The sequence below is a fragment of the Oncorhynchus tshawytscha genome, linkage group LG05, assembly GCF_018296145.1.
Source record: "Oncorhynchus tshawytscha isolate Ot180627B linkage group LG05, Otsh_v2.0, whole genome shotgun sequence".
NCBI lineage: Eukaryota > Metazoa > Chordata > Actinopteri > Salmoniformes > Salmonidae > Oncorhynchus > Oncorhynchus tshawytscha.
This window is the reverse complement of record NC_056433.1, coordinates 57,518,446-57,542,874: the sequence shown is the minus strand read 5'-3', so window position 1 is coordinate 57,542,874 and position 24,429 is coordinate 57,518,446. Positions and strand designations below refer to the sequence as shown.

The window sequence follows — 24,429 nt, the reverse complement described above, 5'->3', positions numbered from 1 at the left end:
TGAACACGTGTTTTTTTTACAAATGGATTGAAAATAAATACAGAAATATCTAATATACATAAGTGTTCGTACCCCTGGGACAATACTTTGTAGAAGCACCTTTCTCTAAGAGTCTCTAAGTCCTTTTTTGCGATCCATTGGAAAAACCTCCCTGGTCTTTGTGGTTGAATCTGTGTTTGCAATACACTACTCGATTGAGGGACCTTGTGTGGGGTACAGAGATACGCTATTCATAAAAAATGATTGAACAACCTATTATGTCATTTGTTCAGCTCATTTTTACTCCTGAACTTATTTAGGCTTGCCATAACAAAGGTTTTGAATACTTATCGGCTCAAGACAGTTTCTTTGAATTTATTAACTTCTAACATTTTCTACAAACAAAATTCCATTTAGACATTGTGGGTTATTGTGTGTAGATCAGTGACACAATCCCGATGTAATCAATTGAAAAATCAGGCTGTAACACAACATAATGTGGAGGGGGTGAATACTTTCTGAAGGCACTGTAGATATGATGTCATCATTTGAAAGAAAAGCAGAGCACAGGTCTTGATTTAGATTTAGGATGATGCGTTGTTACTCTGCACGATATGTTTCAGCTCATCTCTTTCCCAGCTCTTGGCAAAGTTCTTGTTCCTGCTGTTTCATACACGGCCATCTGTTTTGTCATAACTCATAGAGTATCACAGTGGCATATTATAATCATAGTGTATTTATTGTGTGTGTAATACAGGGAACCAGGGACAGGTTGTCACGATGGTTGTAATGATGAGACCAAGGCGAAGCGTGAATAGAGTTCCACATATTTTTTATGAACTGAAACTCACCAAAACAACAAACAACCAAACGAAACGCTATTAGTGTGCACACAGACACCTAACTGTAGACAAGATCCCACACCAGAAAGTGGGAAAAAGGGCTGCCTAAATGTGATCCCCAATCAGAGACAACGATAAACAGCTGTCTCTGATTGGGAACCATATCAGGCCAACATAGACATACAAAACCCCTAGACATACAAAAACCCTAGACATACAAAAAAAACTAGACATACAAAAACCTAGAGTACCCACCATAGTCACACCCTGACCTAACCAAAATATATAGAAAACAGAGATATCTAAGGTCAGGGCGTGACACAGGTGTTTGTTGTAAAATGTAACATTTGAAGTCATAGAGAATTGGGGACATATTGAGTACAATTGCATGCTGTCAGTGGCAGTTGAGTGGTGACTTATGATGACTAGTAGATCTAAGAATAGCAATAATCATTCCCATGCTTATTGGAATGTCTAGTGGTGAAAAATAGCCCTGAAACAAACTACCATTTGCTATTCATGAAATTTAGATGGTGTTTTACCAAATTACTGCAGTGGGGTTTTGTTCGATACGGCATCTTTGCAAAGCTCTAATTTGACAAGAAAGGAAACCTTGTTGGATGTTAACTATCTAAGAACTTGAATGTACTGTAATCAATATTTATTAAAAACATCTTAAATTGTCATTCAAACAAACCTTTTGCATCTCTCTTCCCTGCCCAGGTTGGCCCTCCTGTGGTATCACACAGTAGTGCTGCCCTTTTTTGCACTGGATGGTTCTGACACTCAGGCAGGCCTGGAGGAAGCCAAGGCCATTCTGCAGAGGAAGGCTGTGGTCTACCCCAATTCCTCCCTCTTCATGTTCTTTAAAGGACGTGTTCAGAGGTTAGAGGTGAGCATGGGGTCATCTGAAGGTTAAATAACAGTATGTTGCCACTTAGTGTTGTACAGGACAGTAAGTGGTTGTAGCTCATAATTGTGTCAAGTGATGAGTTGTATGCAATCTCCATCTCATCTATATCTCATCTATCTCCAGTGCCAAATTAACAGTGCGCTGGTGTCCTTCCATGATGCACTAGAGCTGGCATCAGACCAAAGAGAGATCCAGCACGTGTGTCTCTATGAAATTGGTACTTGTTAACCTCACATACATGCATGCCAACTTTCAAATGAGCACCCAGACATGCAAACACTCACCATGTACTGTTTACAGTCACTGAGAGACAAATCCATCTGTTGTACCTATTTGTCTTGTCTTGATTTCAGGCTGGTGCAGTATGATAGAGATGAACTTTGAGGATGCATTCAGGTCATTTGAGAGGCTGAAGAATGAGTCCCGGTGGTCACAGTGTTACTATGCCTACCTGACTGGAGGTGAGAGAGCCACTGCCCAGGCACATGTGGAGCATTGATCGATCATCATCATTTCATCTTTATCTTCTCAAAGTTATCTCACACTCTAAACCCCCCCTTTGTACAGTATGTCAGGGAGCTGCAGGGGACTTGGATGGTGCCAAGTGTGTCTTCAAAGATGTCCAGAAACTGTTCAAGAGGAAGAACAACCAGATTGAGCAGTTTGCCCTCAAGAGGGTGGGTCATTTTCATCTAAGTGTATTTACCATGTCTTTATCCACTCTTTGTGAAACTAATAACCATGAATCCTCTCCCTTTCTCTGCCTTGGCCTCTCTGCCTCACCCTACTGCAGGCGGAGAGACTGAGGAAGATGTCTCCCACCAGAGAGCTGTGCATTCTGGGAGTCATAGAGGTGCTGTACCTGTGGAAGGCTCTGCCCAACTGCTCCTCCTCCAAACTGCAGCTCATGAATCAGGGTAAGGGCGGGAGCCCAACCTTTATCATCCTTCACATGTCATCATATCTAAACAGCAATACAACAGGCATAAGCTTTCTATTACACTATCAAAAAATATGAAATTCTTAAATGCTTCCTAGAGAGAAGACTGAATCTCTTTACCCTGTTTTCTCCCCGATTTCGTGGTGTCCAATTGGTAGTTAGTTAGTCCTTACTCCAAGGTGGCATAGCAGTTCAGACGTCTTTTGTCCTCGTCTTGTCGTGTCCTGTATATATATATATTTACAACTTTTTCACATACATTTTATTTTTATTTTCCATCAACTCATCTTCAAAACACTCTCCTGCAACCCGCCTCACCAATTTATATTTATAAAAAAGTATTATTTACCTCAAATCTGTAATCCTCCAAGAAGCTAGCCTGAAACTAGCCAGAAGCTAATCAGAAGCTAGTTCAGAAGCTAGTTAGCTTCTTTACTGGCAAATCGTTGGTATTCAGCTAACCACGGTTTGTGGTCATCAGCTATCCTTTAGCTCGAAAATCTATCGCCAGTTCTGTACGGCGCAGCGCAGCTCGGAACGGAACATACCGGACCAATTTTTCTCTCCATGTCCCTGGATTTCGACTGCTCTCTGGACATTCATACCCGGATCTCACAGCTAGCTAGCTGCTATCCGTGTGACTATCGGCCTTCGTCGATTCCGGAGCAAACATCAATTATTCCGGAGCTAGCCAGCTCCGTCAATCACTCCTGAGTTCCATCAATCACTCCTGGGCTGCAGTCACCTATCCGGACCCGTTTTACTGCCTACGCGGAGCCCCACCGGGCCTTCACAACTGGACTGCCGACGTTATCTACCCGAAGGAGATCCGGCTGGCTCCTCCGTCGCGACGTTACCTGAACGCCCATCTGCGGCCTGCTAACCGTTAGCTGTCTTACTGGCTGCTATCTGAATAGACAATCGGACAATTTATTTATTTTTATTATTATTATGTTTTCTTCTTGGGCCTCTATAACTATATCTATTGTTTTTATTTTTGTTGTTGTTGTGTGATTTGGATTAATCCCCTCTACCACACGGAACCCCACTAATCTACTGACGGAACGCAAGAGGTGGCTAACAACAGACCTCCATCCTATGCTAGCTTGCTACCGATGGCCTGGCTAGCTGTCTAAATCGCCGTGACCCCCAACCAACCTCTCCACTCACTGGACCCTTTTGATCACTCGACTAAGCATGCCTCTCCTTAATGTCAATATGTCTTGTCCATTGCTGTTCTGGTTAGTGTTTATTGGCTTATTTCACTGTAGAGCCTCTAGTCCTGCTCACTATACCTTATCCAACCTATTAGTTCCACCACCCACACATGCAATGACATCTCCTGGTTTCAATGATGTTTCTAGAGACAATATCTCTCTCTTCATCACTCAATACCTAGGTTTACCTCCACTGTATTCACATACTACCATACCTTTGTCTGTACATTATACCTTGATGCTATTTTACCGCCCCCAGAAACCTCCTTTTACTCTATGTTCCAGACGTTCTAGACGACCAATTCTCATATCTTTTAGCCGTACCCTTATTCTACTCCTCCTATGTTCCTCTGGCGATGTAGAGGTGAATCCAGGCCCTGCAGTGCCTAGCTCCACTCCTATTCCCCAGGCGCTCTCTTTTGACGACTTCTGTAACCGTAATAGCCTTGGTTTCATGCATGTTAACATTAGAAGCCTCCTCCCTAAGTTTGTTCTATTCACTGCTTTAGCACACTCTGCCAACCTGGATGTTCTAGCTGTGTCTGAATCCTGGCTTAGGAAGACCACCAAAAATTCAGATATTTTAATTCCAAACTACAACATTTTCAGACAAGATAGAACTGCCAAAGGGGGCGGTGTTGCAATCTACTGTAAAGATAGCCTGCAGAGTTCTGTCCTACTATCCAGGTCTGTACCCAAACAATTTGAACTTCTACTTTTAAAAATCCACCTCTCTAAAAACAAGTCTCTCACCGTTGCCGCCTGCTATAGACCACCCTCTGCCCCCAGCTGTGCTCTGGACACCATATGTGAACTGATTGCCCCCCATCTATCTTCAGAGTTCGTGCTGCTAGGCGACCTAAACTGGAACATGCTTAACACCCCAGCCATCCTACAATCTAAACTTGATGCCCTCAATCTCATACAAATTATCAATGAACCTACCAGGTACCTCCCCAAAGCCTTAAACATGGGCACCCTCATAGATATCATCCTAACCAACTTCCCCTCTAAATACACCTCTGCTGTCTTCAACCAAGATCTCAGCGATCACTGCCTCATTGCCTGCATCTGTAATGGGTCAGCGGTCAAACGACCTCCACTCATCACTGTAAAACGCTCCCTGAAACACTTCTGCGAGCAGGCCTTTCTAATCGACCTGGCCGGGGTATCCTGGAAGGATATTGATCTCATCCCGTCAGTAGTGGATGCCTGGATATTTAAAAAAAATGCCTTCCTAACCATCTTAAATAAACATGCCCCATTCAAGAAATTTAGAACCAGGAACAGATATAGCCCTTGGTTCTCCCCAGACCTGACTGCCCTTAACCAACACAAAAACATCCTATGGCGTTCTGCATTAGTATCGAACAGCCCCCGTGATATGCAGCTGTTCAGGGAAGCTAGAAACCATTATACACAGGCAGTTAGAAAAGCCAAGGCTAGCTTTTTCAAGCAGAAATTTGCTTCCTGCAACACTAACTCAAAAAGTTCTGGGACACTGTAAAGTCCATGGAGAATAAGAACACCTCCTCCCAGCTGCCCACTGCACTGAAGATAGGAAACACTGTCACCACTGATAAATCCACCATAATTGAGAATTTCAATAAGCATTTTTCTACGGCTGGCCATGCTTTCCACCTGGCTACTCCTACCCCGGTCAACAGCACTGCACCCCCAACAGCAACTCGCCCAAGCCTTCCCCATTTCTCCTTCTCCCAAATCCATTCAGCTGATGTTCTGAAAGAGCTGCAAAATCTGGACCCCTACAAATCAGCCGGGCTAGACAATCTGGACCCTTTCTTTCTAAAATTATCTGCCAAAATTGTTGCCACCCCTATTACTAGCCTGTTCAACCTCTCTTTCGTGTCGTCTGAGATTCCCAAAGATTGGAAAGCAGCTGCAGTCATCCCCCTCTTCAAAGGGGGACACTCTTGACCCAAACTGCTACAGACCTATATCTATCCTACCGTGCCTTTCTAAGGTCTTCGAAAGCCAAGTCAACAAACAGATTACCGACCATTTCGAATCTCACCATACCTTCTCTGCTATGCAATCTGGTTTCAGAGCTGGTCATGGGTGCACCTCAGCCACGCTCAAGGTCCTAAACGATATCTTAACCACCATCGATAAGAAACATTACTGTGCAGCCGTATTCATTGATCTGGCCAAGGCTTTCGACTCTGTCAATCACCACATCCTCATCGGCAGACTCGACAGCCTTGGTTTCTCAAATGATTGCCTCGCCTGGTTCACCAACTACTTCTCTGATAGAGTTCAGTGTGTCAAATCGGAGGGTCTGCTGTCCGGACCTCTGGCAGTCTCTATGGGGGTGCCACAGGGTTCAATTCTTGGACCGAATCTCTTCTCTGTATACATCAATGAGGTCGCTCTTGCTGCTGGTGAGTCTCTGATCCACCTCTACGCAGACGACACCATTCTGTATACTTCCGGCCCTTCTTTGGACACTGTGTTAACAACCCTCCAGGCAAGCTTCAATGCCATACAACTCTCCTTCCGTGGCCTCCAATTGCTCTTAAATACAAGTAAAACTAAATGCATGCTCTTCAACCGATCGCTACCTGCTCCTACCCGCCTGTCCAACATCACTACTCTGGACGGCTCTGACTTAGAATACGTGGACAACTACAAATACTTAGGTGTCTGGTTAGACTGTAAACTCTCCTTCCAGACCCATATCAAACATCTCCAATCCAAAGTTAAATCTAGAATTGGCTTCCTATTTCGCAACAAAGCATCCTTTACTCATGCTGCCAAACATACCCTTGTAAAACTGACCATCCTACCAATCCTCGACTTTGGCGATGTCATTTACAAAATAGCCTCCAATACCCTACTCAACAAATTGGATGCAGTCTATCACAGTGCAATCCGTTTTGTCACCAAAGCCCCATATACTGCCCACCTTTGCGATCTGTACGCTCTCTTTGGCTGGCCCTCGCTTCATACTCGTCGCCAAACCCACTGGCTCCATGTCATCTACAAGACCCTGCTAGGTAAAGTCCCCCCTTATCTCAGCTCGCTGGTCACCATAGCATCTCCCACCTGTAGCACACGCTCCAGCAGGTATATCTCTCTAGTCACCCCCAAAACCAATTCTTTCTTTGGCCGCCTCTCCTTCCAGTTCTCTGCTGCCAATGACTGGAACGAACTACAAAAATCTCTGAAACTGGAAACACTTATCTCCCTCACTAGCTTTGAGCACCAACTGTCAGAGCAGCTCACAGATTACTGCTCCTGTACATAGCCCACCTATAATTTAGCCCAAACAACTACCTCTTTCCCAACTGTATTTAATTTTTATTTATTTATTTATTTTGCTCCTTTGCACCCCATTATTTTTTTTTCTACTTTGCACATTCTTCCATTTCAAAACTACCATTCCAGTGTTTTACTTGCTATATTGTATTTACTTTGCCACCATGGCCTTTTTTGCCTTTACTTCCCTTCTCACCTCATTTGCTCACATTGTATATAGACTTGTTTATACTGTATTATTGACTGTATGTTTGTTTTACTCCATGTGTAACTCTGTGTCGTTGTATCTGTCGAACTGCTTTGCTTTATCTTGGCCAGGTCGCAATTGTAAATGAGAACTTGTTCTCAACTTGCCTACCTGGTTAAATAAAGGTAAAATAAAATAAATAAAATAAAGTTAGTCTTGTCTCATCTCTGCAACTTCCGTACGGACTCGGGAGAGGTGAAGGTCGAGAGCCGTGCGTCCTCCGCAACACAAGCCAACCAACCAAGCCGCACCGCACTGCTTCTTGACACAATGCCCACTTAACCCAGAAGCCAGCCGCACCAATGTGTCGGAGGAAACACCGCACACCTGGCGACCGTGTCAGCGTGCACTGCGCCCGGCCCACCAGTATGCGATGGGACATGGACATCCCTGCCGGCCTAACCCTCCCCTAACCCGGATGACACTGGACCAATTGTGCGCCGCCCCATGGGTCTCCCGGTCGCGACAGAGCCTGGACTCAAACCCAGAAACTCTAGTGGCACACCTAGCACTGCGATGCAGTGCCTTAGACCACAGCACCACTCAGGAGGCCTGAATCTCTTAGTTAAGGAGTTTCCTATGACACAGTGGGGTGCTAACCACTGTACTAACAGATTGTAAAGTATTGTACAATTTCTGTTTAAGACATCGTTCCCTCTCATTTTAGTGTTACAGAGTGTGGATGACGCATCGTGCAGGGGTCTGAAAAACCTCCTTCTTGGTTCCATTCACAAATGCCATGGAAATAATAAAGATGCTATCCAGGTAATTAGATCATTTGTACCTAAGCACATTATTGTACTATCATTATATTATCATATGCCAGTACAAACAATTACGCACTTATTAGTTATTCATTATCTAGGTATTTGTGCTGAATTACAGTGAATCATAAAGTATTCAGACCCCTTGACTTTTTCCACATTTTGTTACGTTACAGCCTTATTCTAAAATGGATTAAATAAAAAAATCCTCATCAATCTACATACAATGACAAAGCGAAAACAGGTGTTTATAAATTGTTGAAAATATCTAAAAAATAAAACACAGTAATGCCTTATTTATATAAGTATTCAGACCCTTTGCTATGAGACTCAAAATTGAGCTCGGGTGCATCCTGTTTCCATTGATCATCCTTGAGATGTTTCTACAACTTGATTGGAGTCCACTTGTGGTAAATTCAATTGATTGGATATGATTTGGAAAGGCACACCTGTCTATATAAGGTCCCACAGTTAACAGTTCATGTCAGAGCAAAAACCAAGCCATAAGGTTGAAGAAACTGTCCGTAGAGCTCCGAGACAGGATTGTGTTGAGGCACAACATTGAAGGTCCCCAAGAACACAGTGCCTCCATCATTGTTAAATATAAGATGTTTAGAACCACCAATACTCTTGGTTGCCGCCTCGGCCAAACTGAGCAATCGGGGACGAAGGGCTTTGATCAGGGCCTGATCGTCACTCTGACAGAACTCCAGAGTTCCTCTGTGGAGATGGGAGAACCTTCCCGAATGACAACCATCTCTGCAGCACTCCACTAATCAGGCCTTTATGGTAGAGTGGCCAGACAGAAGCCACTTCTCAGTAAAAGGCACATGACAGCCCGCTTGGAGTTTGCCAAAATGGCACCTAAAGACTCTCAGTGTGATAACATGCGTCTTGGTGAGAGGTGTAGGAGTCAGGCGCAGGAGAGAGCAGGGATGTCTGAGAAGTGTGTTTAATAATATAGTCCAGCAATACAAAAACGGCACAGACCAAAACCCCAAAACTACGCTCTCGAATAATCAGAAACTCGTGCAAACGCACGGAGGAACAAACACAGTTCCGACACTTTACATGCACGTGCGTAATAGCGAAAAAACAACAAACATCAAATACGATCGAGCGCAATGCACACAAGTCTAATCCTGCACGAATTACGGCAGGTAACAGGTGCCCTATATACCCACAGAAATCAAAGCAACTGAAACCAGGTGTGAAAAGGAACACAGACAAAACAACCAGAAAAAGAAAAAGGGATCGGTAGCGGCTAGTAGACCGGCGATGCCGAGCGCCGAGCGCCGCCCGAACAGGGAGAGGAGTTACCTTCGGTAGAAGTCGTGACAGTACCCCCCCCTGACGCGCGGCTCCCGCAGCGCGACGACGCCGGCCTCGAGGACGACCCGGAGGACGAGGCGCAGGGCGATCCGGATGGAGGCGGTGAAACTCCCTTAGCATAGGTGGATCCAGTACGTCCTCCACCGGCACCCAGCATCTCTCCTCCGGACCGTACCCCTCCCAGTCCACGAGGTACTGAAGACCCCCCACCCGACGCCTCGAGTCCAGTATGGACCGAACTGCATACGCCGGCGCCCCCCCGATGTCCAGGGGGGGGCGGAGGGACCTCCCGCACCTCATCTTCTTGAAGCGGACCAGCCACCACCGGCCTGAGGAGAGACACATGAAACGAGGGGTTAATATGGTAATACGGGGGGAGCTGTAACCTATAACACACCTCGTTTATTCTCCTCAGGACTTTGAATGGCCCCACAAACCGCGGACCCAGCTTCCGGCAGGGCAGGTGGAGGGGCAGGTTTCGGGTCGAGAGCCAGACCCGGTCCCCCGGTGTGTACACTGGGGCCTCGCTGCGGTGGCGGTCGGCACTGGCCTTCTGCCGCCCTTCGGCCCGTTTAAGGTACCCGTGGGCGGCCTCCCAGGTTTCCCTTGAGCGTTTCACCCAATCGTCCACCGCAGGAGCCTCGGTCTGGCTCTGATGCCATGGTACCAGGACCGGCTGATAGCCCAACACACATTGGAAGGGCGACAGGTTCGTAGAGGAGTGGGGGAGTGAGTTCTGGGCCATCTCCGCCCAGGGGATGTACTTCGCCCACTCCCCTGGCCGGTCCTGGCAATACGACCGCAGAAACCTACCCACATCCTGGTTCACTCTTTCCACCTGCCCATTACTCTCGGGGTGAAACCCAGAGGTCAGGCTGACCGAGACCCCCAAACGTTCCATGAACGCCTTCCACACCCTGGACGTGAACTGGGGACCCCGATCAGAAACAATATCCTCAGGCACCCCGTAGTGCCGGAAGACGTGAGTAAACAGGGCCTCCGCCGTCTGTAGGGCCGTAGGGAGACCGGGCAAAGGGAGGAGACGACAGGACTTAGAAAACCGATCCACAATGACCAGGATCGTGGTGTTGCCCTGTGACGGTGGCAGATCGGTCAAGAAGTCAACCGACAGGTGTGACCAAGGCCGCTGTGGAACGGGAAGGGGTTGTAACTTCCCTCTGGGCAGGTGCCTAGGAGCCTTGCACTGAGCGCACACTGAGCAGGAGGACACATAAACCCTCACATCCTTGGCTAAAGTGGGCCACCAGTACTTCCCACTAAGACATCGCACTGTCCTCCCGATCCCCGGGTGACCAGAGGAGGGGGATGTGTGAGCCCACCAAATTAACCTGTCTCTAACCACCAGCGGAACATACACCCGTCCCTCTGGACACTGTGGTGGAGTGGGCTCAACACCCGATGCTCGCTCAATGTCTGCGTCCACCTCCCACCTCACAGGTGCCACTAGACAAGAAGCCGGGAGGATGGGCGCAGGATCAATGGCCCGCTCCTCCGTATCATATAGTCGGGACAGTGCGTCTGCCTTAGTGTTCTGGGAGCCTGGTCTATAGGAGATGGTACACCTAAATCGGGTGAAAAACATGGCCCACCTTGCCTGACGAGGGTTCAGTCTCCTCGCTGCCCGAATGTACTCTAGATTACGGTGGTCAGTCCAGATGAGGAAAGGGTGTTGGGCCCCCTCAAGCCAATGTCTCCACACCTTCAGGGCTCTGACAACAGCTAGCAGCTCCCGATCCCCCACGTCATATTTTCGCTTCGGTGGCACACCCGAGCGCTGGGAGAGTACGGCTCCAACCCCAGCCTCGGATGCGTCCACCTCCACTATAAATGCCAAAGAGGGGTCCGGATGCGCCAGCACGGGAGCCGAGGTAAAAAGAGCCTTCAGGCGACCAAAAGCCCTGTCCGCCTCAGCCGACCATCCCAGACGCGTCGGCCTCCCCTTCAGCAGTGACGTAATGGGCGCAGCCACCTGCCCAAAACCCCGGATAAACCTCCGGTAGTAGTTGGCAAACCCTAAGAACCGCTGCACCTCCTTTACCATGGTTGGAGTCGGCCAATTACGCACGGCTGCAATGCGGTCATCCTCCATCACCAACCCCGATGTGGAAATGCGATATCCAAGGAAGGAGACGGCCTGTTGGAAGAACGAGCATTTCTCAGCCTTGACGTACAGGTCATGCTCCAACAGTCGCTCAAGTACCCTGCGCACCAGAGACACATGCGTGGCCCGTGTAGCGGAATAGACCAGAATATCATCGATGTAAACCACCACACCCTGACCGTGCAGGTCCCTGAGAATCTCATCCACAAAAGATTGGAAGACTGCTGGAGCATTCTTCAACCCGTACGGCATGACGAGGTACTCATAATGGCCGGATGTGGTACTAAACGCCGTCTTCCACTCATCTCCCTTCCGGATACGCACCAAGTTATATGCACTCCTGAGATCCAGTTTTGTGAAAAACTGTGCTCCGTGAAATGACTCAATCGCTGTGGCAATGAGAGGTAGCGGGTAACTATACCCCACCGTGATGGAATTTAGACCTCTATAGTCAATGCACGGACGCAGACCACCCTCCTTCTTCTTCACAAAATAGAAACTCAAGGAGGCAGGTGAGATGGAGGGCCGAATGAACCCCTGCCCCAGAGATTCTGATATGTATGTCTCCATAGCCACCGTCTCCTCCTGTGACAGGGGATACACGTGACTCCTGGGAAGTGCAGCGCCTACCAGGAGATTTATCGCACAATCCCCTCGTCGATGAGGTGGTAATTGGGTCGCCTTCTTTTTACAGAAGGCGATAGCCAAATCGGCATATTCTGAGGGAATGTGCACGGTGGAGACTTGGTCTGGACTCTCCACCATTGTAGCACCGATGGAAACTCCTACACACCTGCCTGAGCACTCCTCCGACCACCCCTGTAGAGCCCTCTGTTGCCACGAAATCCTGGGGTTGTGACGGGCCAACCAGGGGATCCCCAACACCACCGGAAACGCAGGAGAATCAATGAGGAAGAGACTAATTCTCTCCTCATGACCCTCCTGCGTAACCATACCCAGTGGAGCCGTGGCCTCCCTGACTAGCCCTGACCCTAATGGTCGGCTATCTAAGGCGTGCACTGGGAAGGGTTTGTCCAGCTGAATAAGGGGAATCCCTAACCTGTACGCTAAACCGCGGTCAATAAAATTCCCCGCCGCGCCTGAATCTACTAGCGCCTTATGCCGGGACAGAGGGGAAAATTCAGGAAAAACAATCCATACATACATGTGACCAACAGGGGGCTCTGGGTGAGCCTGGTGCCGACTCACCTGAGGTGTCCGGGCAGTGCTCGGCCTGGCGTCTCGACTCCCGGGGGGACCCCCCCAGCACCGGTCAGCAGTGTGCCCTCTGCGACCACAGCTGGCACAGGAAAGGCCCCCTCCTCCGGTCGCCCTCGCTGAAGCACCTCCCAGCTCCATGGGTGTTGGAGTGGTGGAGCTGGGAGATGGAACTGACAGAGCCCGGTCTGGACGTCCGCGGGTCGCCAGCAAGTTGTCCAACCGAATGGACATGTCAATCAATTGGTCCAAGGACAGGGTGGTGTCTCTACAGGCCAGCTCCCTACGGACGTCCTCACGTAAACTACACCTATAGTGATCGATCAAGGCCCTGTCGTTCCATCCCGCGCCAGCGGCCAAGGTCCGGAACTCTAGAGCAAAGTCCTGAGCACTCCTCCTCTCCTGCCTCAGATGGAACAGCCGTTCACCCGCCGCTCGACCCTCAGGTGGGTGATCGAACACGGCCCGAAAGCGGCGGGTGAACTCTGGGTAGTGGTCCCTCGCCGAGTCAGGATCGTTCCATACCGCGTTGGCCCACTCCAGGGCTTTACCTGCGAGGCAGGAGACGAGGGCGTTCACGCTCTCACCCCCCGAAGGAGCCGGACGAACGGTCGCCAGGTATAGGTCCATCTGGAGTAAGAAGCCCTGGCACCCGGCCGCCGTCCCATCAAACTCCCTCGGGAGGGCGAGTCGAATCCCACTGTGCTCAGGCAATGAAGGAGAGGGCAGTGGTACTGGTTGTGGTGTGGCTGATAACGGTGTGGGAAGGCCACCTCTCTCCCATCTCTCCATCGTCGCCATCACCTGATCCATGGCGGTCCCCAGTCGGTGTAACACTGCCGTGTGGTGTTGAACTCGCTCCTCCACGGACCCTGGGAGTGCGTCCGCTCCTGCTGACTCCATAATTATATTGGTGCAGGATTCTGTGATAACATGCGTCTTGGTGAGAGGTGTAGGAGTCAGGCGCAGGAGAGAGCAGGGATGTCTGAGAAGCGTGTTTAATAATATAGTCCAGCAATACAAAAACGGCACAGACCAAAACCCCAAAACTACGCTCTCGAATAATCAGAAACTCGTGCAAACGCACGGAGGAACAAACACAGTTCCGACACTTTACATACACGTGCGTAATAGCGAAAAAACAACAAACATCAAATACGATCGAGCGCAATGCACACAAGTCTAATCCTGCACGAATTACGACAGGTAACAGGTGCCCTATATACCCACAGAAATCAAAGCAACTGAAACCAGGTGTGAAAAGGAACACAGACAAAACAACCAGAAAAAGAAAAAGGGATCGGTAGCGGCTAGTAGACCGGCGACGCCGAGCGCCGCCCGAACAGGGAGAGGAGTTACCTTCGGTAGAAGTCGTGACATTCAGACCATGAGAAACAATATTCTCTGGTCTGATGCAACGAAGATTGAACACTTTGGCGTCAATGACAAGCGTCACTTCTGGAGGAAACCTGGCACCATCCCTATGGTGAAGAATGGTGGTGGCAGCATCATGCTGTGGGATGTTTTTCAGTGGCAGGGACTGGGAGATTAGTCAGGATCAAGGGAAAGATGAACGGAGAAAAGTACAGAGAGATCATTGATGAAAACCTGCTCCAGGAGTGGCTTCGGTAGAAGTCTCTAAATGTCCTTGAGTGGCCCAGCCAGAGCCTGGACTTGAACCCTTATCAAACATCTCTAGAGAGCCGTGAAAATGACGCTCCCCATCCAACCTGACAGAGCTTGAGAATATCTGCAGAGAATGGGATAAATTTCTCAAATACAGGTGTGCCAAGCTTGTAGTGTCATACCCAAGAAGACTCAAGGCTGTAATTGCTGCCAAAGCTTCAACAAAGTACTGAGTAAAGGGTCTGAATAGTAAATGTGATATTTCAGGTTTTCATTTTTAATACATTTGCAAAAACTTGTTTTTTCTTTGTCATTATGTTGTATTGTGTATAGATTGATGAGGGATAAAAAACGATTTAATACATTTTATAATAAGGCTGTAATGTAACAATTTGGAAAAAGCCAAGGGGTCTAAATACTTTCTGAATGCCCTGTATATCATTAGATTTTCCTGTGGTCTTTCTCCTCACATCTAGTCGTTCCAGCTGGCAGCCAGAGATGAGTTTGGTCGACAGACCAACTCTTATGTGCAGCCATACTCCTGCTATGAGCTTGGATGTGTCTTGCTTGCCAAGCCAGAGGTGAGGATATCTCAACTCAGACAATATGTGCATGTGTGTGTTTGTGTTCAACATTTAATGAAGGAATTTAACAAATGAGATTTTTTTTTGCATTGTGTTTCTTTCCAGACGGTGGGAAAAGGGAGAGCTTTTCTGCTTCAGTCAAAGGTACAGTTATCAGATTATATAAAAATATGAATAGTTAGCGATTTCCTGTTTGAAATTACTGGTACAAACAGCCTTTGTCTTAACACAGTCCATTCTAATTGTGAGCTCATCATTGTATTCTTTGCTCTGCTTCAGGAGGATTATGCAGGCTATGACTTTGAGAACAGACTTCATGTGCGCATCCACTCAGCCATGGCCTCGCTGAAGGAAGTGGTACCTCAAAGACCCGCCGACCACTGATGTAATGATAACTCAGCCTCCAGCTGTGCATTTGATGATACGGGAAGCATGGCTTTTACTATACATTGAAAGCCATTCAAAACCACAGTATGTCAGTCTCATCAGACACATTTTTATTTTCTTATACACACATCCAAGTACAATAAACCAACAATTTCATAGTCAATACCAATCTAGTGTATTTGGGGGGTTTTAGCCTTGCAACCCCTCCTTCCATTCTGTGGACCATAGGATACAAGTAACTTCTTGAAGAGGCACACCTTATTCCCATTTCAGGTTTTCTTGACCATAGGTAGTAATAGTACAGTTAACAGTAGGAAACATTGTCAACAAACATTTTCATCAATAGATAATTTTTCTGCAATGAGAAAGTGTTATAGTGAAGTCAGTGACAACAACCCTAAAAATGATTGAATAAGAACTTAGTGGCCTGCTACCTTGTGGTATTGTATCACGTAGCGTGCCATGGAACGCATACCATTTTAAGCAGTAAAAACGGTTCATTCTGGAGTTTTTCTGACATTCACATTATAGCTTACAAGTAATATGCACAGCCAAATGTATTGTGACATTTTAGCACAATTTTAGTCCAAACAATGTTATAGATTAACATGATTTATTTTAGTTTCTAAGCAGTGGGCATTGATCTGCACACTATGCATACGATTGCAGGGGTATTAGTAACCCAGGGACCTGAACGCTTCTTTTCTACAGCTGTGTACTATAAATTATAATGTTTTTTTTCCATGAGATACTTTGGATGACAACACCCTTATCAGGACACAGAACACATTTATATTCATATTTACTCTGGTTTTTAAACAAAATGCAACAAGGTCCTATTAACTACAGGCATTGTAATAACCACGATAGGATTTAAGTTATTCAAATTGGACATTCAAGTTTGATATTCTGTCATTTTAGTGTGATCAGGCTTTTCTATCATCAGGCCACACTGATGACGAGTGAACCATTCAAGACAGTCTAAAACTAAATTGAAAGTGCAGGGTATTGTATCACTCTTTTTATAATCACTCTGAGGTGCAATAAAAGGCAAAGCAATAAAAAGCAAAAAGTCTGCTCATTTTACACTGGAAGTTTCATTAGCTATTTCAAGTCCCACTTTACAAATAAACAAATTATAAAGGCTTAGCACAAGCACTACACAGCACAAATAATTTATTAGCAAATTCATACTATATGAGAGGTGATATAAACTGTCTTTACTTCATACTACATGAAGGGTGATATAAACTCTTTAATTCATACTATACTGAACAAAATTATAAACGCAATATGTAAAGTGTTGGTCCCATTTTTCATGAGCTGAAATAAAAGATCCCAGAAATGTTCCATATGCACAAAAAGCTTTTCTCTCAAATGTTGTGAACAAATTTGTTTACATCCCTGTTAGTGAGCATTTCCCTTTTGCCAAGATAAACCATCCATCCATCCACCTGACAGGTGTTACATATCAAGAAGCTGATTAAACAGCATGATCATTACACAGGTGACCTTGTGCTGGGTACAATAAAAGGCCACTCTAAAATGTGCAGCTTTGTCACACAACACAATGCCACAGATGTCTCAAATTTTGAAAGAGTGTGCAATTGGCATGCTGACAGCAGGAATGTCCACCAAAGCTGTTGCCAGATAATTTAATGTTCAGTTCTCTACCATAAGCCGCCTCCAATGTCGTTTTAGAGAATTTGGCAGTACATGCAACCGGCCTCACAACCGCAGACCCTGTGTAACCACGCCAGCCCAGGACCTCCACATCCGGCTTCTTCACGTGCGGGATCGTCTGAGGAGGGAGATGGGGGGGTGCTGAGGAGTATTTGTCTCTGTAATAAAGCCTTAATGTGTGGGGAAAAAAACTAATTCTGAATGGCTGGGCCTGGCTTCCCAGTGGGTGAACCTGGCTCCCAAGTGGGTGGGCCTATGCCCTCCCAGGCCCACCCATGGCTGTGCCCCTGCCCAATCGTGAAATCCATAGATTAGGGCCTATTGAATTTATTTCAATAGAGTGATTTCCTTCTACTCAGTAAAATCTTTGAAATTGTTAAATGTTAAATTAAATTGTTAAATGAACATGCCATACTAATAAAGGCATTTTAATTAATTATATGAAGAGTGCCTTGGTCCTCCTTTCTTTTTGATGACCAATTTACCCCTTTTACCAAAGAGCACCTTCTGTCTACCAAAATTGACTATTGTGTACCTTAGTAGCGCTTCCCTTCCTCCTCTTTCTACATGTTAAATGTTGCGTTTCTGTTTCTGTTCAGTATACATGAAGGGGGATATAAACGGTCTTTGCATCTGGTGCTTGTAATGTGGAATAACTCTTTGCCACCCTTCATATAGCCTGGTATATTATTATGAATGATTTCTGAAACATCTATATAGGCCTTGTGGTAAAGGGCTTGTGAAGGCTTCAACATGCTATGTTTCCTTTAAAGTGGGACTCTTCTTTTCATGTTCAAGGTTGTTTTTGAACATTGTTTTATCTACACTAAAGTCAGTCACTGACCTCCCATCTTTTCCTGTGATTGTGTAAAGGGATGTAAGATGTGGTGTGATGTATACCTTTTGACTACTGAGTGTGTGACCAGTAAGTGCTGGTATAAAGTAAGTTCACAGCTGTAAGAGAAAAGTGTATTAGAATGACATGTAATAAATAATGAGTTAAATGTCATTATATGTATACCAAAAAACGGGGACATTCCTTTCTTAGAAATGTGTTCTATCCACTTTGTTGTGGGGTTGTGGAGGATTATGTGGATAGAGATGGTTACATTGTAACAGGAAGTTGTTCCTATGTGGTGTCAGAGCCCTACATACTGTTCAATAAAGTGTTGTCAATTAATTCTGCATTTCGAATGAGCTGTTTCACTTTTATGCTGACAACATCCGTCTTGTGGCTTAATTTATGTCCATATGAAAAACTGAACCTTTTCTATAATTAGTTGGCACCATTTGGAGGTGGTGGCGGCAACTTCAGATGACATGTATTGTGATCTAAAGCTCTGACGACATTCCCACGTGTGGGCGGGCCATGCCCGTTATTATGACGAACTGCATAATTGTATGTTTCTATATTTTTTACTGACGTATTACATTGTTACCTCTTGGTAAATTCATGTGACAACATATTTCTTTGCATTTGGAATACGGGAATAGAAAAGAGGACGTTTTTTTCGCAGAGTAAGTTAACCTAGGCCTACTTTTCAGACAAACGCAGACAAACTTGTATAGTTGCACGTATAAATTAAAATGAAATATTCTCAGAAGCTGATGTGTTCCTTATATAAAGTAATAGCCCGATATATTAGATTCATTTAATTTATATAATATTTCCCTTCAGGAGAATTATCTCAACGAGGTGAAAGATGTCCTACAGATATTCCGCCAAAGTGCCTCCAGGCTTGATGACTCTTTTGGAAGGCCTCAGTCGGTCCGTGGTGAAAAGACGGCCAGAATCCATCTCACAGTTTGCTACATTTTACTTCGCCGAGCTCTTGCACTTCAGGACAGGTACACATGTTTATTGAGAATAACTGCATTTTTAAAAACAAAATATCATGAAATATGTTGAGAAAACGGAACTAACATGTTTCATTGCTATGTTGGACACAGAAAATCCAACTCTTGCCATCAACGACCTTGTGAGAGAATTCAATACAACTAAAGGTAGGCCTAACTAGATAATAGCCCATAATGATAAGGCCATACCCAAGTACCAAAACAGGTACCTGAAGAGTAGCCTACTGTAATAAAAATGGAAAGTCCATGACAGCACAAGACATTAATAAACGTGACTATTACAAATCTCCTGGCTTTGTAAGAAATCACAATTAAAAGTCAATCAAATACCGTGACCCTTATATTTATTTTCTCTTATAGTGCCTAAGTTCCCAAGTCATGGCATTGGCGCTGTGATTGCTCCGCTGGCAGTTCAGAATGAAAGTGCCACAGCAGTGTCTCCTGGTGGTCAATATGTCCAACCATTTGGAATTTACCCTCCAGACAGGATTTTCCAAACTCTTCCCAGTATTCCAGGAGTGGAGGAGCAGGATGCTGAGCAGCCCTGGGTCCACGGCCAGAACATTCTGTACACTGGCACAACGTTGCCTGGTCTATCAGGTTGCAAAGAAGCTGCAGAAGCAACCTCCCTGCCAAGCCAATACCTCAATGACTCTGGCTTCCAGAGAAGAATGCAGGCAGTTACCACTAATGTGTCCCCTCACCCCATCTCAGCAGATCAAGCCGAAGATTTAGTCGTCTTCCGCAGGAAATCCAAGAATGACTGCATGACGGCTACCTGTGATATCAATTCTGCTGCCCCAGACCGGTGCCGGCAAACCAAGTCAGCTTTCCTCGAGAGGGTTCCACTGAGTGAGATCTATCACATATCCAATGCTGTTCTGATCAGGGCACCTTCTGTACCCTGTGAGTACATGATTGTAGTGCAGTCAGACAAGGTCCCGAAGACCATGGTGTTTCAGAGAGTCTCGTCAGTCAGTAAGACAATGAGGAACACCCGAACAGCAGCAGCTTGTGGTGATGATGCCACTGGTTCCCCAGGTAACACCCAGCCTGACTGCACACCATGTTTCACCCCGCCTACAGCCCCATCGCAGGTGGTCAAAGATCAGCCAGACACCCAATTGGTCAAGCCCCTAGCGCTGACTGAGGACACTCAGCTTTCTGGTGATGGAAATAGGGATCTCCTAACCCAACCTGGTTGCAATCCTCTTTCACCTGGAGATAATTCTGTTTACAAGCACATGGACATAAATATAGCATTACCTGATCCGAATGCCTACAACCCATACATCAATGAAATGATAGTGGATCAAATGAACTGGGTGAATGAAGATGTTTCAACCATGGTGTCAGATGATATAATAGCCCCTGGTATTATGGGTCCTGTCAACTCAGCACTTCAGGATGGATGTTTCCCCACTGCAGTACCTGATGTGAACGGGTACAACCCCTACATGAATGAGATGATACTGGATCAAATTAATGGGGTGAACTTTGGTGTTTTATCCAAGGTGTCTGATGAGATGACAGGCGTCAATGTTATGGGCCCACCCATCTCAGCACCACTGGAGACAAAGGATACAAGTGTGGTGAACATTCCTGTGTGTCAACCTATTTTAGCTCCACAAGAAGCATGTGCCCCCAGTTTGGTGTACCCTCCAACTTCAGCACAAGAAACATGTGCCCCCAGTTTGGTGTACCCTCCAACTTCAGCACAAGAAACATGTGCCCCCAGTTTGGTGTACCCTCCAACTTCAGCACAAGAAACATGTGCCCCCAGTTTGGTGTACCCTCCAACTTCAGCACAAGAAACATGTGCCCCCAGTTTGGTGTACCCTCCAACTTCAGCACAAGAAACATGTGCCCCCAGCTTGGTGTACCCTCCAACTTCAGCACAAGAAACATGTGCCCCCAGTTTGGTGTACCCTCCAACTTCAGCACAAGAAACATGTGCCCCCAGTTTGGTGTATCCTCCAACACCACAGGTAACAATTGGAGCCACCTTCATGCCACCAAGTGTTTCACCAGCAGGAGAAATAAGTGTTCCTAGTTTGGTGTACCCTCCAATTTCAGCTGGACAGGGGGGTAATATACCCAGTTTGGTGCTCCCGCCTATTTATATTGCTCAACCAATTGGAGCACTCCCATTGCTTAGCACTCCTATTGTGCCACCCATGGCGGGACCAAGGGCAGTCACTTTACCAAACCCATATGTACCAGCTCCACAAAAAACAACAGCCACTCTGCTTTATCCATCAATCTTGGCTCAGGAGGAAACAAGACCCCCTTCATTGCCACTCCCCCAGGCCATTGTTGCCCACCTGCATCAGTGCACTGGTCAGAATGCAGAAGCATTCCATGTGAATGAGGAGAACAGAAGGACACCCTATGTGATTCCATTGGTCTACCAAAGCATTATGGGAGTGCCACAGATGTATGTTCAACCACAACAACATCAGTTTATTCCCAGCTGGTCCAGAGAAGCGCGTAAGTTGAATAACGATTGGTTGTAAAAGGACAATATATTATGCTCATACCTACCCAATGTACCAATTGTAGTTCTTCACCCTCTTTGTGTAGTTATTGTCATTGACCCCCCTAACAAATCTCTATCATCCCTGTAGATTCACAAAGGCTATGTGACCCAGCGCCTACTGGGGCCATGCCAGAGTGCCAGTATGTTACACCTGAAGCATGTGGTAGGAGCTGGAGATGCATTGAGACTATGGCTGGGATGCCAACAGTTGTGGCTTTCCCAGGAGGATCTAGGATTGTGATTGGCTGTGGGCAAGAGCAAGGCTACAACCCTGACCAGGCCAACTTGCCAATGTGCCAGGACTTTGGGCCCTGTTTCAGGACCTATCACATATCTATGGGTGGTGCCAGCTCATTTCAAACCCTCTGCCCAATGAGTGGTGTCTACATGCCAGTTATGCCTACGGCCCCTACCTTCGAACCCACAGACCATCGCTGCTGCCAGGCTGCCCCTGATGTGACCCCTCCACATTATGTAGTGATCAACAGCTCAACTCACAATGTTGCCTCTTACCCTACACCATCACCCATGCAGCCCCAGGGCTTTGCCTCTGCTCCTGTCCACATGTATGGTCCCTGCAGTGAAACTGAGAATGCAGTGTCATCCACCTTCAATGTGAGGACCCATGCAGGCCACCAGCAAGGGAGAGCAGAACACTGCAGAGAGACCAGCAACATGCTAACAGGTGAAAATCCACATGTGCAGAATTATTCTGGTATATGACAATTATTTATATTTTTTGGGGGGGGTTAGATCAGCATTAATATTGTGGATAGATGTAATTGTCTGCATCAATTCCAGTCCCCCATATATATGTTTTGTATATATACAGTACCAGTCAAAAACTTGGACACACCTACTCATTCCAGGGTTTCTTTATTTTTACTATTTTCTACATTGTATAATAATAAGTGAAGACATCAAAACTATGAAATAACACATTTGGAATCATGTAGTAACCAAAAAAAGTGTTAAACAAATCAAAATATTTTTTATGTTGGCGATTCTTCAAAGTAGCCGCCCTTTGCCTTGATGACAGCTTTGCACATTATTGTGCTGTTTTAAGAAGCAAAAAACTGGTCTTCTTTAGACTAGTTGAGTATCTGGAACATCAGAATTTGTGGGTTCGATTACAGGCTCAAAATGGCCAGTAACAAATAACTTTCTTCTGAAACTCGTCAGTCTTTGCTTGTTCTGCGAAATTAAGGCTATTCCATGTGAGAAATTGCCAAGAAACTGAAGATCTCGTACAACGCTGTGTACAACTCCCTTCACAGAACGGTTAGGACATCTACTTTGTGCATGACACAAGTAATTTTTCCAACAATTGTTTACAGATAGATTATTTCATTATTCACTGTATCACAATTTCAGTGGGTCAGAAGTTTACTTACACTAAGTTGACTGTGCCATTTAACAGCTTGGAAAATTCCTGAAAATTATTTCTGCCCTCTGAATTCATATTCATTATATAAATAGGCCTGTTTAATTTTGTCTGGCTTGCCGTTCCAAATAAAATTGAATATTTTTTTTCTCATATAATTAAAAAAAACAAGTTGATAGGTGTAGGCAAGGCCATAAGCAAATAGGTAAACTGGGATATGACTAAAGAGTTAATGAAGGGGATTTTTCACAAATAGACAGGTATTTTCCTTTCAATGGTAGCAAGATCTTATCTGCTTTTGATAACTTTCTATAAAAATGTATTGTAGTGAGAACATTTCTTTCCTTTGGGATATGAATGGCAAGTATGTCCACTTCCCCGTCAGACCATTTTATTGGTCAACTCCAAGGTATTGTAAAAGTTGTATTTTTAGTGATCAATATGTAATATAGTACACTTATCATAATTTGGTTGTAATCCAGAGCGGTTAGAACAATTATCTAGATCCTCAATGAGGTATATGACAATGTTATTGCTCTGTAATTACTTATGTGTCTTGAAATAAGTGTTGTCAGACTGTAATTTTGGCTCTAATTTATTCAGCAAAACTCTGTATAAATTCCAGGTTAACGACAGCATGCCGGCAGGAATGAACAACTTCTTTCAATTGTTCCTGAAAACTGTCAACATTCCTTAATAAATCCTGAAAAATTCTGTTGTTATGTCATGATCTACAGTTACACCAAAAGCATAGCTGTGGGAAGTAGTTTGGGATATATTTCCATTGTGTTATTGACTGTATGTTTGTTTATTCCATGTGTAACTCTGTGTTGTTGTTTGTGTCGCACTGCTTTGCTGTATCTTGGACAGGTCGCAGTTGTAAATGAGAACTTGTTCTCAACTAGCCTACCTGGTTAAATAAAGGTGAAATAAAAAATAAATAAATAAGGCATCTGCTGAACATAATCTACTCAAAAATCCATTAATTCACATAAACACACTTTTTTGGAGATGGACGATACATATAAACATCAATGTTCCTGGTAACAGAAATGACAAGAGTAAAATATTAGCTACCAAGCTAAGCAACAGTGTTACGAATTACTATGGCTAACTGAAAATGATTTCCTTGGCAAGAAGAAGACCAATATTCATATCTCCCCTTCAGGGAATGGCCTCTGGATTTTAGTGGCAGCAGGTGTTCTCACCTTCCAACTGAAACCCAAAATGAGCTGCAACTGCTATGCTATGTGGAGTGAGAATTGATTATGCACTGATTTACCTAACCAGCTAGCTAGAAATTCTAGTTTTAAATTAGCAAGCTAGAATTATTGTGTTTGTCCCTGAAACTTGAACAGTAGGACACACCTGGTTAGGTGCTAACGTTAGATAGCAACCCAGCTAGAACATACAGTTGAAGTTGGAAGTTTAGTTGAAGTTGGAGTCATTAAAACTCGTCTTTCAACCACTCCACAAATTTCTTGTTAAACTATTGTTTTGGCAAGTCGGATAGGAC

The 24,429-nt window shown here is 45.4% G+C and overlaps 2 protein-coding genes across 3 annotated transcripts in view; both read left to right on the top strand.

Moving 5' to 3' along the window:
* LOC112251808 (tetratricopeptide repeat protein 39C-like) overlaps window positions 1–17,207 on the top strand; it is a 29,418-nt gene extending 12,211 nt beyond the window's left edge. The window contains exons 6-15 of one of the 2 annotated variants that reach the window (XM_042322143.1): window positions 1,545–1,713; window positions 1,858–1,951; window positions 2,088–2,195; window positions 2,302–2,411; window positions 2,528–2,651; window positions 8,085–8,182; window positions 14,956–15,060; window positions 15,169–15,207; window positions 15,343–15,448; window positions 17,152–17,207. In XM_042322143.1, the coding sequence (XP_042178077.1) occupies window positions 1,545–1,713; window positions 1,858–1,951; window positions 2,088–2,195; window positions 2,302–2,411; window positions 2,528–2,651; window positions 8,085–8,182; window positions 14,956–15,060; window positions 15,169–15,207; window positions 15,343–15,447 (952 nt within the window). In that variant the 3' untranslated portion in view covers window position 15,448; window positions 17,152–17,207. Of the gene's footprint in view, window positions 1–1,544; window positions 1,714–1,857; window positions 1,952–2,087; window positions 2,196–2,301; window positions 2,412–2,527; window positions 2,652–8,084; window positions 8,183–14,955; window positions 15,061–15,168; window positions 15,208–15,342; window positions 16,796–17,151 lie in introns of those variants that run through there. The other variant, XM_042322144.1, reaches the window with a different exon arrangement.
* A 1,307-nt stretch (window positions 17,208–18,514) lies between these two features.
* On the top strand, window positions 18,515–22,252 carry LOC121846581. Its single transcript, XM_042322708.1, has 6 exons — window positions 18,515–18,651; window positions 18,812–18,981; window positions 19,084–19,137; window positions 19,351–21,480; window positions 21,618–21,692; window positions 21,924–22,252. The coding sequence occupies exons 2-6, from the start codon at window positions 18,837–18,839 to the stop codon at window positions 22,250–22,252; spliced, it is 2,733 nt and encodes a 910-aa protein (XP_042178642.1). The 5' UTR covers window positions 18,515–18,651; window positions 18,812–18,836.
* The last annotated feature ends 2,177 nt before the right edge of the window (window positions 22,253–24,429 follow it).

Bases quoted from the DNA above. Each gene is read 5' to 3' on its own strand.
- LOC121846581 (XM_042322708.1), top strand. From the start codon at position 18,837: ATGTCCTACAGATATTCCGCCAAAGTGCCTCCAGGCTTGATGACTCTT. The intron at 18,982-19,083 runs GTACACATGTTT...TGTTGGACACAG, and splicing joins GCTCTTGCACTTCAGGACAG to AAAATCCAACTCTTGCCATC. The intron at 21,693-21,923 runs GTAGGAGCTGGA...TCTACATGCCAG, and splicing joins TGTTACACCTGAAGCATGTG to TTATGCCTACGGCCCCTACC.